Source organism: Oncorhynchus keta, chromosome 29, assembly GCF_023373465.1.
Source record: "Oncorhynchus keta strain PuntledgeMale-10-30-2019 chromosome 29, Oket_V2, whole genome shotgun sequence".
Taxonomy (NCBI): Eukaryota; Metazoa; Chordata; class Actinopteri; order Salmoniformes; family Salmonidae; genus Oncorhynchus; species Oncorhynchus keta.
The window spans coordinates 18,482,558-18,499,350 of NC_068449.1; the positions used below are offsets into that span (position 1 = coordinate 18,482,558).

At 43.0% G+C, this 16,793-nt stretch overlaps 1 protein-coding gene across 1 annotated transcript; it reads left to right on the plus strand.

The window, feature by feature from the left end:
- The first annotated feature begins 563 nt into the window (after window positions 1-563).
- tmem54a (transmembrane protein 54a) lies at window positions 564-16,732 on the plus strand. The gene is made up of 6 exons (XM_035742659.2): window positions 564-763; window positions 3,633-3,829; window positions 4,180-4,239; window positions 14,885-15,073; window positions 15,232-15,375; window positions 15,747-16,732. Exons 1-6 carry the CDS (start codon window positions 751-753, stop codon window positions 15,864-15,866), a joined length of 723 nt encoding a protein of 240 aa, XP_035598552.1. The 5' UTR covers window positions 564-750; the 3' UTR covers window positions 15,867-16,732.
- Window positions 16,733-16,793: the final 61 nt, after the last annotated feature.

Consider the following 16,793-nt stretch of genomic DNA (forward strand, 5'->3'; position numbering starts at 1 on the left):
AGCCAACGAGAGCTATGCTTTATCTTGGCCAGGTCGCAGTTGCAAATGAGAACTTGTTCTCAACTAGACTACCTGGTTAAATAAAGGTGAAATTTAAAAAAAATTAAAAATATTCCCTAGATCGTTGCTGCAAATGAGAACGTGTTCTCAGTCAATTTACCTGGTAAAATAACGGATAAATACTTGTTTTTTACTTTTCTTTTTAATCCCAGCCTTTTGCCTTTTGGTAGGCCGTCATTGTAAATAAGAATGTGTCCTTGTGTTAACTGACTTGCCAAGTTAAATGAAGGTTAAATAAATCGGTCAAAAGACCAATTAGTGAAAAAATATCAAATCGAATTGTATTTCGTACAGTGTATTTCGTACACCTTACAGTGAAATGCGTACTTACAAGCTCTTAACCAATAACGCTTTAAGAAGTTAATAAAAAATAAAAATAAATAATAGATACGTTTTAAAAAATGGACTGCCTTACACTACTTGTTTACCCATATATGTGTAGGTAGGCTACGTCATTGGAAATACAGTACAAATTCCTTTCTGATCGGTTTTGAGAACTATTATTTCACAGGTAATAGCCAACTCGAGGCGGAGCGTAGCGTCCTCAAACTTGAAGCACGGGTTGGATTCCATGCAGGTGTGCGGAAAGAGAAGAGAACGAACAAAGCAGAAGCGGCGTTCGCTGTTTCAAGAGCCAAATGGCGATACAGAAATACCTTTAAAATGACTTGAGTGCAAACGGAATTCAACATGGGGAATTTAGGTGAGTTTACTTGTATTCATTGTACGGATGTGTAGTTTAAATGGAAGTGAATATACGTAGGCTACTTCAGAAGTGAGTTACTAATCTGAGCATTACTTTCTGGGTGGGGTCGGCATGCCGACGTTTTTTTGTTCTATTTTTTGTAGAGTGTCTGTCATCAAAGGAACTACCATGGGATGTCGTCGTTTCTAGCAATGTTGTTTCCAATATAATGCATAGGTCTACCTATGTAGTCTAACTATCTGGCTATCTGATTTAATATAGTAACATTAAACAGTATGAATAACAGAACGTGGGTCAATAACGTCATTTTACCAGTTTGGACAACGATTGCTCATTAGGCGGGCCTAAAGTAATAATATTGGTTGTGTATGCCTATTCGTAAACAATTGATGGATTAGTAGATGAGGAATAGTAGCGGATCGCAATATCATCACTTGCACTAAGGTGCAGGCCTGAATTGACCAATTGTATTTCGGTTTAGCTGGGTGAGAAGAGGCTGAACTTTAAACTACCTGGTTCAATTTGCTTCAGAGAAGGTAGCATAAAGTGAGTTATCTAGGCCCCTCTCTTTTATTTTCATAGACAGGGGCTGGTATCCTAATAGTCTTATACTTTGCATTGTTTAGCATACTCTATTTTCTTCTCAACAAATGCATAATTAACTTGCAGAGAATGGAAATTGGTCTTTATACTCACAACAGTTACCATTTCTGGTGTTGCCCTGGGTCAGATATGTTGATTCAGTTGTAATTACACTATACATTTCCTTGTTTTCAAACTGTCTGTAACCAGACTAGAAATGGGAGTGGGAGTCCCCGGTGCACAACTGAGCAAGAGGACAAGTACATTAGTGTCTAGTTTGAGAAACAGACGACTCCGGGATGCTGGCATTCTAGGCAGAGTTCCTCTGTCCAGTGTCTGTTCTTTTGCCCATCTTAATCTTTTCTTTTTATTGGCCAGTCTGAGATATGCCTTTTTCTTTGCAACTCTGCCTAGAAGGCCAGCATCCCGGAGTCATCGCTTCACTGTTGACTTTGAGACTGGTGTTTTGCTGGTACTATTTAATGCAGCTGACAGTTGAGGACTTGTGAGGCATCTGTTTCTCAAACTAGACACTAATGTACTTTTCCTCTTGCTCAGTTGTGCACCGGGGCCTCCCACTCTTTCTATTCTGGTTCGAGACAGTTTGTGCTGTTCTGTGAAGGGAGTAGTACACAGCGTTGTACGAGATCTTCAGTTTCTTGGTAATTTCTCACATAGAATAGCCTTCACTTCTCAGAACAAGAATAGACTGAGTTTCAGAATCAAGTACTTTGTTTCTGGCCATTTTGAGCCTGTAATCAAAACCACTAGTGCTGATGCTCCAGATATTCAACTAGTCTAAAGAAGGCAGTTTTATTGCTTCTTTAATTAGAACAACAGTTTTCAGCTGTGCTAACATGAATGCAAAAGGTTTTTCTAATGGACAATTAGCCTTTTAAAATGATACAGTTGGATTAGCGAACACAACGTGCCATTGGAACACAGGAGTGATGGTTGCTGATAATGGGCCTCTGTACACCTATGTAGATATTCCATTAAAAATCAGTCGTTTGCAGCTACATTAGTGATTTTACAACATTGACAATGTCTACACTGTATTTCTGATCAATTTTATGTTATTTTAATAGACAAAAAATTAGCTTTTCTTTCAAGAACAAGGACATTTCTAAGTGACCTTAAACTTTTGAACGGCAGTGTATTCAAAAGTATGTGGACACCTCTTCAAATTTGTGGATTTGGTTATTTCAGCCACACCTGTTGACATAAATATAAAATTGAGCACACAGCCATGCTATCTCCATAGACAAACATTGGCAGTAGAATGGCCTTATTGAAAAGCTTTGACTTTCAACATGGCACCGTCATAGGATGCCATCTTTCCAACAAGTCAGTTCGTCTCATTTCTGCCCTGCTAGAGCTGCCCCGGTCAACTGTAAGTGCTGTTATTGTGAAGTGGAAACATCTAGGAGCAACAACTGCTCAGCCACAAAGTGGTATGCCACACAAGGTCACGGAACGGGACTGCCAAGTGCTAAACCGCGTAAAAATTACCTGTCCTTGGTTGCAACACTCAATACACTTCCAAACTGCCTCTGGAAGCAACGTCAGCACAAGAACTGTTCGCCGGGAGCTTCATGAAATGGGTTTCCATGACAGTGAAGCTGCACACAAGCCTAAGATCACCATGCGCAACGGCAAGCGTCGGATGGAGTGGTGTAAAGCTCACCTCTATTGGAATAATGGTTTGGGCTAGGCCCCTTAGTTCCAGTGAAGAGAAATCTTAACACTACATTATACAATGACATTCTAGACGATTCTGTGCTTCCAACTTTGTGGCAACAGTTTGGGGAAGGCCCTTTCCTGTTAGCGCATGACAATACCCCCATGCACAAAGCGAGCTCCATACAGAAATGGCTTGTTGAGATCGGTGTGGAAGAACTTGACTAGCATGCACAGAGCCCTGACCTCAACTCCATCAAACACCTTTGAGATTAATTGGAACGCTGACTGCGAGCCAGGCCTAATCCCCTAACATCAGTGCCGACCTCACTTGAATGCTCTTGTGGCTGAATGGAAGCAAGTCCCCGCAGCAATGTTCAAACATCTAGTGGAAAGCCTTCCCAGAAGAGTGGAGGCTGTTATAGCAGCAAAGGGGGAAGAACTCTATATTGATGCACATGGTTTTGCAACGAGATGTTCGACAAGCAGGTGTCCACATACTTTGGGTAATGTAGTGTACATTGAAGTCAGTGTTTACTGTTTACCCACAGATTATCTACAGTGATGAAAGATATTGAAGCAATGTTTCTATCCTCTGCTCCAGGTGTGTGCTGTGCAGACCTGAAGGACAACAAGACCCTTATGAAAATGGGCCTAGGACTGGTGCTGGTGGGACACGTCAACTTCTTGCTGGGAGCGCTGGTACACGGCGTTGTGCTCAGGCACATCAACGTGCATGTTCAAGCCAGGGTCATGGGGTATGCCATCTACATCATCATCGCCCTGGTGGCAGGGCTCGTGGTGAGTGACTGGAGGCTGGCACAGATAATAAAAGCACTGATCATCAGCAGCCAAACTATTCCCTGTGTTGTCCTTACATTGTGTATTGCTCATTTGAGCAGTATATTGTGTTTTGGTTTTCTTTAATCAAGTTATGATTCTTGTTTTGTATAATTTTGTAAAGGTTGTGACCTTTTGGTGACATTCTGGTAACTTTATCATGTGACCTGATAGTAGTAGTATCTCCGTTTGTGGTCCTTTGGTAGACTGGAGCCATTTTAGTTAGTGAATTGTTGGTTGTACCATTCTAGCCTGTGGGCCAATAGGAACAGTGTATTAGCTAACATGTGACTTGACTTCTGTGTCTTCAGGGAATCATAGCTGGAATAGTAGCCATTGTCCTATCCAAAAACCTGAAAAACAGGATTCTGGTAAATATTGCTTCATTCTCTCCTACAGTAGTTTCTTTCTCCACCTATCAGGAACTAGGCAAAATACTGTTGTGTGTTTGTATTTGTCAGAACTTGCCCTTGTGTCTGGGCACGTTTTAGTATCCTCTGGTTCTTTATCTATGTGTGTGGGTGAGTTAAACCCATATTCAAAAATGTATTGGGTGCCATGTACATTCAAATAAAGGCAGGCATTATCAATACACATGCAAAAATGGAACCCACCCTCCATACGCACACATCATTTGTAACTTGTCAGCCAAGTCAAACAATATATACTGTATAGGCATAATATACACATTTACACTGTTTTGTTGCACTACAAAGTGGGATTTAACTATACTTTTATCATTGATCTACACAAAATGCTCCATAATATCAAAGTGAATAAAATCTGCAAATGTGATAAATTCAATACCTAAAATATATAGTCACTGCATAAGTATTCACCCCCTTGGTTTAGGCAAGCCTAAATTAGTTCAGAACTAAACTTTGGCTTAACAAATCACAAGTTGTATGGACTCACTCTGTGAAATAATAGGGGTTGACATGATTTTTGAATGATTACCCCTTCCTCTGTCCCCCATACATTCATTTGTAAGCACAGCTTCGACGACAAAGAGCAGGGAGCTTTTTTGAAAGCCTCAAAAATAAGGGCAGTGACTAGTAGATGGGTAACAATAACAAATCAGACATTTTAGCATAGTCATGTTAATAATTATGCTGTGGATGATGTATTAAACCACACATGCATCAAAGATGCAGTCCTCCTTCTGAACTAAGCCTTAGGACAGCAAGGAAACTGCTAGGGGATGTCCCCATGAGGCCATTACTGATTTTAAAACGGCCATTGGCTGTGATGGGAGAACTGAGGATGATTCAACGACACTGTAGTGACTACAATAATGATAAAATAATACAAATATTGAGAAAATATGCATATGTATTCAACAAGGCACTAAAGTAATACTGCAAAAAAACATGTCAAAGGTACTTTTTGGCCTAAACGCAACACCTTATATTTGTGACAAATACAACACATCATTGAGTAATTGCCTCATCTTCAAGCATTGTGGTAGCTGCATTGTGATATGGGTATGCTTGACATCTGCCAAGACTGGGGAGCTGTTCAGGGTGAAAAGAAACAGGATGGTGCGACGCACAGGCAAAATCCAAGAGGAAAACATGGTTGTCTACTTTGCACCAGACACTGGGAGAGGAATTCACCTTTCAGCAGGACAATAACCTACAACACAAAGCCAAATCTACACTGGAGTTGCTTAGGAGACAAGTGAATGTTCCTGAGTGGATAAGTTAGTTTTGACTTAAGTTTGCTTAACTCTATGGCAACACTTGAAACTTGCTGTGTAGCCATTGACCCAACACCTAGACAGCGCTTGAAGAATTTTGAAAAGAATGGCCAAATATTATAGCGAATAAGACACAGCTGTAATTTCTAACATGTTTTGAAGTGAATAATTATCTAATCAAGGTATATTAGAGTTTTCATTTTCATTAATCTTTAAATATAATACATTTTCTTCCACTTTGACAGTATTTTGTATAGATCATAGACAAAGGACAATTGTAACACAATAAGATGTAAGGAAATCCAAGGGGGTGTAGACTTTACAGTATATAGGCGCTGTACAGTGTGTCTATATATAAAATTGTGCTGAACTGCACCATGTGTAGCCACTTATTTTACTATCCAATAATATTGGTATATACACCTAGTACATCCTAGTCTACATGTCACGTGAGCTTTTTTGATGTTGGTAAATACGTTATGTGACAAAGTATATGGACACCTGCTCATCAAACATCTCATTCCAAAATCATGGGCATTAATATGGAGTTGCCCCCCTTGCTGCTATAACAACCTTCATTCTTCTGGGAAGGCATTCCACTAGATGTTGGAAGATTAATGTTGGGACATGCTTCTATTCAGCCACACGCATTGATATAGGGCGTTCAAATTCTTCCCAAAGGTTTTCGATGGGGTTGCGGTCAGGGCTCTGCAGGCCAGTCAAGTTCTTCCGCATGGATCTTGACAAACCATTTCTGTATAACTCGCTTTGTGCATGGGGGTTTGTCATGCTGAAACTGTTGCCACAAAGTTGCAAGCACAGAATCGTCTAGAATGTCATTGTATGCTGTAGCATTAAGATTTCCCTTCACTGGAACTAAGGGGTCTAGCCCAAACCATGAAAAACATTGCCACATCATTATTCCTCCTCCACCAAACTTTATAGTTGGCACTACGCCGTCGGGCAGGTACCGTTCTCCTGGCATCCGCCAAACCCACATTTGTCCGTCGGACTGCCAGATGGTGAAGCATGATTCATCACTCCAGAGAACGTGTTTCCACTGATCGAGAGTTAAATGGCGGTGAGCTTTACACCACTCCAGCCGATATTTGGCATTGCGCATAATCTTAGACTTGTGTGCAGCTTCTCTGCATTGGAACCCCATTTTATGAAGCTCCCGACGAACAGTTCCTGTGCTGACGTTTCTTCCAGAGGCAGTTTGGAACTGTGTAGTGAATGTTGCAACGGGTGTTGCTTAAATAGCAGAATCAACAAATTTTGAAGGGGTGTCCATGTGCTTTTGTTTGTGTGTGTGTATATATATATATATATATATATATATATATATACTGCTCAAAAAAATAAAGGGACCACTTAAACAACACAATGTAAGTCCAAGTCAATCACACTTCTGTGAAATCAAACTGTCCACTTAGGAAGCAACACTGATTGACAATAAATGTCACATGCTGTTGTGCGACTGGAATAGACAACAGGTGGAAATTATAGGCAATTAGAAAGACACCCCCAATAAAGGAGTGGTTCTGCAGGTGGTGACCAAAGACCACTTCTCAGTTCCTATGCTTCCTGGCTGATGTTATGGTCACTTTTGAATGCTGGCGGTGCTTTCACTCTAGTGGTAGCATGAGACTGAGTCTACAACCCACACAAGTGGCTCAGGTAGTGCTGCTCATCCAGGATGGCACATCAATGCAAGCTGTGGCAAGAAGGTTTGCTGTGTCTGTCAGCTTAGTGTCCAGAGCATGGAGGTGCTACCAGAAGACAGGCCAGTACATCAGGAGACGTGGAGGAGGCCGTTCGAGGGCAACAACCCAGCAGCAGGACCGCTACCTCCGCCTTTGTGCAAGGAGGAGCAGGAGGAGCACTGCCAGAACCCTGCAAAATGACCTCCAGCAGGCAACAAATGTGCATGTCTGCTCAAACGGTCAGAAACAAACTCTATGAGGGCCCGACGTCCACAGGTGGGGGTTGTGCTTACAGCCCAACACCGTGCAGGACGTTTGGCATTTGCCAGAGAACACCAAGTTTGGCAAATTCGCCACTGGTGCCCTGTGCTCTTCACAGATGAAAGCAGGTTCACACTGAGCACATGTGACAGTCTGGAGACGCCGTGGAGAACGTTCTGCTGCCTGCAACATCCTCCAGCATGACCGGTTTAGCGGTGGGTCAGTCATGGTGTGGGGTGGCATTTCTTTGGGGAGCCGCACAGCCCTCCATGTGCTCGCCAGAGGTAGCCTGACTGCCATTAGGTACCGAGATGAGATCCTCAGACCCCGGTTAGCCCTGGGTTCCTCCTAATGCAAGACAATGCTAGACCTCATGTGGCTGGAGTGTGTCAGCAGTTCCTGCAAGAGGAAGGCATTGATGCTATGGACTGGCCCGTTCCCCAGACCTGAATCCAATTGAGCACATCTGGGACATCATGTCTCGCTCCATCCACCAACTCCACATTGCACCACAGACTGTCCAGGAGTTGGCGGATGCTTTAGTCCAGGTCTGGGAGGAGATCCCTCAGGAGACCATCCCATCCGCCACCTCATCAGGAGCATGCCCAGGCGTTGTAGGGAGGTCATACAGGCACATGGAGGCCACACACACTACTGAGTCTCATTTGGACATGTTTTAAGGAAATTACATCAAAGTTGGATCAGCCTGTAGTGTGGTTTTCCACTTGAATTTTGAGTGTGACTCCAAATCCAGACCTCCATGGGTTGATTCAATTTGATTTCCATTGATCATTTGTGTGTGATTTTGTTGTCCGCACATTCAACTATGTAAAGAAAAAAGTATTTAAGAATATTTCATTCATTCAGATCTAGGATGTTATTTTAGTGTTCCCTTTATTTTAATTTTATTTTTTTGAGCAGTGTGTTTGTGTATATATATCAAATACTTGTTCTCCCCACTGTGTGTGTGTGTGTGTGTGTACACACACACACACACACACACAGTGGGGAGAAGTATTTGATACACTGTCGATTTTGCAGGTTTCCTACTTACAAAGCATCTAGAGGTCTGTAATGTTTATCATAGGTACACTTCAACTGTGAGAGACGGTAACTAAAGCGAAAATCCAGAAAATCACATTGTATTATTTTTAAGTAATCAATTTGCATTTTATTGCATTTTTTTATTTTTTATTTTTATTTCACCTTTATTTAACCAGGTAGGCTAGTTGAGAACAAGTTCTCATTTGCAACTGCGACCTGGCCAAGATAAAGCATAGCAGTGTGAACAGACAACACAGAGTTACACATGGAGTAAACAATTTAGCAAGTCAATAACACAGTAGAAAAAAATGGGCAGTCTATATACAATGTGTGCAAAAGGCATGAGGAGGTAGGCGAATAATACAATTTTGCAGATTAACACTGGTGATAAATGATCAGATGGGCATGTACAGGTAGAGATATTGGTGTGCAAAAGAGCAGAAAAGTAAATAAATAAAAACAGTATAAAAACAGTATGGGAATGAGGTAGGTGAAAAGGGTGAGCTATTTACCAATAGACTATGTACAGCTGCAGCGATCGGTTAGCTCGGATAGCTGATGTTTGAAGTTGGTGAGGGAGATAAAAGTCTCCAACTTCAGCGATTTTGCAATTCGTTCCAGTCACAGGCAGCAGAGTACTGGAACGAAAGGCGGCCAAATGAGGTGTTGGCTTTAGGGATGATCAGTGAGATACACCTGCTGGAGCGCGTGCTACGGATGGGTGTTGCCATCGTGACCAGTGAACTGAGATAAGGCGGAGCTTTACCTAGCATGGACTTGTAGATGACCTGGAGCCAGTGGGTCTGGCGACGAATATGTAGTGAGGGCCAGCCGACTAGAGCATACAAGTCGCAGTGGTGGGTGGTATAAGGTGCTTTAGTGACAAAACGGATGGCACTGTGATAGACTGCATCCAGTTTGCTGAGTAGAGTGTTGGAAGCCATTTTGTAGATGACATCGCCGAAGTCGAGGATCGGTAGGATAGTCAGTTTTACTAGGGTAAGCTTGGCAGCGTGAGTGAAGGAGGCTTTGTTGCGGAATAGAAAGCCGACTCTGGATTTGATTTTTGATTGGAGATGTTTGATGTGAGTCTGGAAGGAGAGTTTGCAGTCTAGCCAGACACCTAGGTACTTATAGATGTCCACATATTCAAGGTTGGAACCATCCAGGGTGGTGATGCAGTCGGGCATGCGGGTGCAGGCAGCGATCGGTTGAAAACATGCATTTGGTTTTACTCGTTTAGGAGCAGTTGGAGGCCACGGAAGGAGTGCTGTATGGCATTGAAGCTCGTTTGAGGTTGGATAGCACAGTGTCCAATGACGGGCCGAAAGTATATAGAATGGTGTCGTCTGCGTAGAGGTGGATCAGGGAATCGCCCGCAGCAAGAGCAACATCATTGATATATACAGAGAAAAGAGTCGGCCCGAGAATTGAACCCTGTGGCACCCCCATAGAGACTGCCAGAGGACCGGACAGCATGCCCTCCGATTTGACACACTGAACTCTGTCTGCAAAGCATTGGTGAACCAGGCAAGGCAGTCATCCGAAAAACCGAGGCTGTTGAGTCTGCCGATAAGAATTTGGTGATTGACAGAGTCGAAAGCCTTGGCGAGGTCGATGAAGACGGCTGCACAGTACTGTCTTTTATCGATGGCGGTTATGATATCATTTAGTACCTTGAGTGTGGCTGAGGTGCACCCGTGACCGGCTCGGAAACCAGATTGCACAGCGGAGAAGGTACGGTGGGATTGAGATGGTCAGTGACCTGTTTGTTGACTTGGCTTTCAAAGACCTTAGATAGGCAGGGCAGGATGGATATAGGTCTATAGCAGTTTGGGTCCAGGGTGTCTCCCCCTTTGAAGAGGGGGATGACTGCGGCAGCTTTCCAATCCTTGGGGATCTCAGACGATATGAAAGAGAGGTTGAACAGGCTGGTAATAGGGGTTGCGACAATGGCGGCAGATAGTTTCAGAAATAGCGGGTCCAGATTATCAAGCCCAGCTGATTTGTACGGGTCCAGGTTTTGCAGCTCTTTCAGAACATCTGCTATCTGGATTTGGGTAAAGGAGAACCTGGAGAGGCTTGGGTGAGGAACTACGGGGGGCGGAGCTGTTGGCCGAGGTTGGAGTAGCCAGGCGGAAGGCATGGCCAGCCGTTGAGAAGTGCTTATTGAAGTTTTCGATAATCATGGATTTATCGGTGGAGACCGTGTTTCCTAGCCTCAGTGCAGTGGGCAGCTGGGAGGAGGTGCTCTTGTTCTCCATGGACTTCACAGTGTCCCAGAACTTTTTTGGAGTTGGAGTTACAGGATGCAAACTTCTGCCTGAAGAAGCTGGCCTTAGCTTTCCTGACTGACTGCGTGTGGTTCCTGACTTCCCTGAACAGTTGCATATCACGGGGGCTATTCGATGCTATTGCAGTCCGCCACAGGATGTTTTTGTGCTGGTCGAGGGCAGTCAGGTCTGGAGTGAACCAAGGGCTGTATCTGTTCTTGGTTCTGCATTTTTGAACGGAGCATGCTTATCTAAAATGGTGAGGAAGTTACTTTTAAAGAATGACCAGGCATCCTCAACTGACGGGATGAGGTCAATGTCCTTCCAGGATACACGGGCCAGGTCGATTAGAAAGGCCTGCTCACAGAAGTGTTTTAGGGAGCGTTTGACAGTGATGAGGGTGGTCGTTTGACTGCGGCTCCGTGGCGGATACAGGCGATGAGGCAGTGATCGCTGAGATCCTGGTTGAAGACAGCGGAGGTATATTTGGAGGGCCAGTTGGTCAGGATGACGTCTATGAGGGTGCCCTTGTTTACAGAGTTAGGGTTGTACCTGGTGGGTTCCTTGATGATTTGAGTGAGATTGAGGGCATCTAGCTTAGATTGTAGGACTGCCGGGGTGTTAAGCATATCCCAGTTTAGGTCACCTAACAGAACAAACTCTGAAGCTAGATGAGGGCGATCAATTCACAAATGGTGTCCAGGCGCAGCTGGGAGCTGACGGGGGTCGGTAGCAGGCGGCAACAGTGATAGACTTGTTTCTGGAGAGAGTAATTTTCAAAATTAGTAGTTCAAACTGTTTGGGTATGGACCTGGAAAGTATGACATTACTTTGCAGGCTATCTCTGCAGTAGACTGCGACTCCGCCCCCTTTGGCAGTTCTATCTTGACGGAAGATGTTATAGTTGGGTATGGAAATCTCTGAATTTTTGGTGGCCTTCCTGAGCCAGGATTCAGACACGGCAAGGACATCAGGGTTAGCAGAGTGTGCTAAAGCAGTGAGTAAAACAAACTTAGGGAGGAGGCTTCTGATGTTGACATGCATAAAACCAAGACTTTTTCGATCACAGAAGTCAACAAATGAGGGTACCTGGGGGCATGCAGGGCCTGGGTTTACCTCCACATCACCCGCGGAACAGAGAAGGAGTAGTATGAGGGTGCGGCTAAAGGCTATCAAAACTGGTCGCCTAGAGCGTTGGGGGCAGAGGATAAGAGGAGCAGGTTTCTGGGCATGGTAGAATATATTCAGGGCATAATGCGCAGACAGGGTATAAGTAAGGTGACATAAGTATTTCATCACCTACCAACCAGTAAGAATTCCGGCTCTCACAGACCTGTTAGTTTTTCTTTAAGAATCCCGCCTGTTCTCCACTCATTACCTGTATAAAAGACACCTGTCCACACACTCAATCAAACAGACTCCAACCTCTCCACAATGGCCAAGACCAGAGAGCTGTGTAAGGACATCAGGGATAAAATTGTAGACCTGCACAAGGCTGGGAGGGGCAACAGGACAATAGGCAAGCAGCTTGGTGAGAAGGCAACAACTGGTAGCGCAATTATTAGAAAATGGAAGAAGTTCAAGATGACGATCAATCACCCTCAGTCTGGGGCTCCATGCAAGATCTCACCTTGTGGGGCATCAATGATCATGAGGAAGGTGAGGGATCAGCCCAGAAATACACTGCAGGACCTGGTCAATGACCTGAAGAGAGCTGGGACCACAGTCTGAAAGAACCATTAGTAACACTACGCCGTCATGGATTAAAATCCTGCAGCGCACGCAAGGTCCCCCTGCTCAAGCCAGCACATGTTCAGGCCCGTCTATCTGGCTATCTGGATGATCCAGAGGAGGAATGGGAGATGGTCATGTGGTCTGATGAGACAAAAATAGAGCTTTTTGGTCTAAACTCCACTCACCGTGTTTGGAGGAAGAAGGATGAGTACAACCCCAAGAACAACATCCCAACCGTGAAGCATGGAGGTGGAAACATCATTCTTTGGGGATGCTTTTCTGCAAGGGGGACAGGACGACTGCAGCGTCTTGAGGGGATGGGGCCATGTATCGCGAGATCTTGGCCAACAACCTCCTTCCCTCAGTAAGAGCATTGAAGATGAGTCGTGGCTGGGTCTTCCAGCATGACTATGACCCGAAACATACAGCCAGGGCAACTAAGGAGTGGCTCTGTAAGAAGCATCTCAATGTCCTGGAGTGGCCTAGCCAGTCTCCAGACCTGAACCCAATAGAAAATCTTTGGAGGGAGCTGAACATCCGTATTGCCCAGCGACAGCCCCGAAACCTGAAGGATCTGCAATGACTTTATTTAACTTATGTGACTTCTGAAGGTAATTGGTTGCAACAGATCTTATTTAGGGGCTTTCATAGCAAAGAGGGGTGAATACATATTAGAGTTAATCGGAATGGCCGATTTTTAAAAGGTTTTTTATTTATTTATTTATTTTTAATTCGGGCCGATTTCAAGTTTCATAACAATCTATTTTTGGTCGCCGATTTACAATAAAAAAAAATATATATTTTTATTTATTTAAATGTTTTATACCTTCTTTTTTTCACTAGGCAAGTCAGTTAAGAACACATTCTTATTTTCAATGACTGCCTAGGAACGGTGGGTTAACTGCCTCGTTCAGGGGCAGAACGACAGATTTTCACCTTGTCAACTCGAGGGATCCAATCTTGCAAATTTACAGTTATCTAGTCCAACACAATAACGACCTGCCTCTCGTTGCACTCCACAAGGAGACTGCCTGTTACACGAATGCAGTAAGCCAAGGTAAGTTGCCAGCTAGCATTAAACTTATCTTATAAAAAACAATCGATCATAATCACTTAACTACACATGGTTGATGATATTAATAGATATTATCTAGCGTGTCCTGCATTGCATATAATCTGACTGAGCATGCAAGCATGCAAGTATTTAAGTATCTGACTGAGCGGTGGTAGGCAGAAGCAGGAGCGTCAACATTCATTCAAACAGCACTTTCGTGCGTTTTGCCAGTGAGCTCTTCGTTGTGCGTCAAACATTGCACTGTTTATGACTTCAAGGCTATCGACTCCAGAGAAATGGCTGGCTAGTTAGCGTGCGCTAATAGCGTTTCAAATGTCACTCGCTCTGAGCCTTCTAGTAGTTTTTTCCCCTTGCTCTGCATGGGTAACGCTGCTTCGATGGTGGCTGTTGTTGCTGGTTCGAGCCCAGGGAGGAGCGAGGAGAGGGACAGAAGCTATAGTGTTACACTGGCAATATGAAAGTGCCTATAAGAACATCCAATAGTCAAAGGTTAATGAAATACAAATGGTATAGAGGGAAATGGTCCTATAATTCCTATAATAACCTAAAACGTCTTAACTAGGAATATTAAACTCATGTTAAAAGGAACCACCAGCTTTCATGTTCTCATGTTCTGAGCAAGCAAGTGCACATATTGCACTTTTACTTCTCCAACACTTTGTTTTTGCATTATTTTACTTGAGGCTAAATGGATTTTTATTGGTGTATTGTCAAAATAAGTTAATTCAGTATTGTTGTAATTGTGATTATTATAAATAAAAATTGGCCGTTTTTTTTTATTTAAATTTTTTTAAATTTTATTTATTTATTTTTTAATCGGTATCGGCTTTTTTTGGTCCTCCAATCGGTATCGGCGTTAAATCATCGGTCAACCTCTAATACATATGCACGCACTACTTTTCCATTTTTGAAGTTCACTTCACCAATTTAGAACATTTTGTATGTCCATTTACATGAAATCCCCCCCAAAAATCCTTTTAAATTACAGGTTGTAAATGCAACAAATTAGGAAAAACACCAAGGGGGATGAATACCGTTGCAAGGCACTATGTATTCCCCTAACCCTACCGCCCCTAATTGGAGTAAACTAATAGACTTCAACACTTAAGCTTCTACTTCCAGTTTTTACATTTTACGGAGACTATTTTACATTAGTTGTTTTTAGTCCCACCCTTCAGCTCCACTCAAACCCTCACAAGCTTTTTTGTTTATTGCCCCTTGCAGATGTGGGCGCTGTTGGTGGTCAGTTTAGTGTCAGGCCTTCTGGCAATCGCCTCCACTGTGGGGTTAACCATTTCCATGGTTAAGGCCATTATGAGTGGAGGTCGGGGCCTGCTGAAGAATTGCAAATTCCCTGACGCGATTGGCTACTCCAGTGTCAATGAGTGCCCCTTTGACCCCACAAGGATCTATGTAAGTATTTATCAAAAGCTATTAATGACATGCACTTGTTTTTTAACTTCAAATGCACACAACAGTAGAATTTAATATTAAGATAATTTTAAGAATTGAGGTTGTTTGTTTACATATACTCCTACAAGCCCGTACTAACACACCTTTGTTCTCCCTAGGAAACGACTATTATTCTGTGGGTTCCTCTCATTCTGATGTGTGTGGTGGAAGTGGTGTTCTCAGGCCGCTGTTTTGCTGTCTGCACCTCATTCCTCCGCCTCTGTACGTGCAGAAGACGAAGGAAGATTGTCAATGGCAGAAGGGTAAGTTAACTACACTTACGATGAGTTAGCTTGTTTGAGACCTGAAGATTTGTATTAGCTCTCAGATGTAAAGCGCTGAACCCTAGGTGTGGGCTTGTTTTATATACAGCTCTCTGGTGTGGGCTAATGCAGCCTTGAGGTGCCTGGATGACATTTGATCAAATCCAGGTTGCAAAGTCCTGTCTTCACTTACAAACGGCAATGCTAAACGTTTCACTGACCGTGTGCATATTCATTATGCCTGTTATGTTGCAAAACATTTCTCAAACAAAACAGGGGGTACCTACCTGAATTTGTCCAATAGAAAAACTTTGCTCTTAAGGTTTCATAACTAATGTGTGTGGATCATGTTTTAAACCCCTTTGTTGCAGGTGCGCATTCAGACTCCAGGTGAAATGTTACCGGTGTCGCCTTCTCCTGAGTCAGAGCCGGCAGAGCAACATGAACTGCTGAAGCCTGACTCACCGACCAAGAGGAGTGAATGGGTCTGAACTAATCCATCTGCACTGACTGTTCAGGACCCATGGTTCCTGTATGTTGACTGGAGGAAGTAGTGCTATTGAATGACTAGCCAAATTTGAGGTTCTTGTCACATGATTACCGTTTCTTGAAAGGAATATGTTCAAGACTAACCTTGATGTCACTGCAAATATTGTTTACTTAACCTGTTTCCCCTGCCATGGAAAAGGAGTAGGGTTGCAAAGGGTGGGTATATTACTGTCGAGGTTTACCAGAACTTTATCACATGACATCTAGTGGTCTTTTAAGTACTTCAGATGATCACAGGTAAATTACGAATAAAGTTTTTTTTAAAGTTGTAAAACAAGCTTAGTGAATACAATTTGAGGGTTTCAACATGAAATCACTTTGTAAATGTTTTGGCACATGGAAAGTCATATTGGAGCAGTTGCAGAGTTAATTGAAGATAATGCAATTGTTGATTAGTTCTCCATTAATTAGGCTATTTCCTCTTGAACATATGTTCTATACACTAGAAATTAATGTACATGATGGGACAGAATACACTAAATTAATCAAGGAGCAACTGAAGATGTTCTGGACTAAACAATTCAATGCATTCGTAGTATATAGCTGTAGATTTTCATAGCATTGGTTTCTTAATGTGTGGCCCTTCATATTTGTAAGCACTACCGGGAAGACATCTTCAATTTCATGTTTGCAGAATAAAATCAGTGAATGTGTCATGACATTTTTGCTTGGCTTAAAGGAATGTGCCCGTACCAAAATATAATTGCTGAACATCAATCCAGGAACGCTGATTTCATTGAAATTGGGTCCGAAATAGTCATTGGAACTAAACAATGACCTGTTTAAAAATAAACACATGAAGTATAAATGGAAGTCATTGGATTATTTCTGTTTTATCACATACTGTAGGCCTGGTGTAGTATTCAGGT

Excerpts from the sequence above, each read along its gene's own strand:
- tmem54a (XM_035742659.2), top strand. Across the intron at positions 3,830-4,179 it reads CCCTGGTGGCAGGGCTCGTG|GGAATCATAGCTGGAATAGT; the intron begins GTGAGTGACTGG and ends CTGTGTCTTCAG. Across the intron at positions 4,240-14,884 it reads ACCTGAAAAACAGGATTCTG|ATGTGGGCGCTGTTGGTGGT; the intron begins GTAAATATTGCT and ends TGCCCCTTGCAG.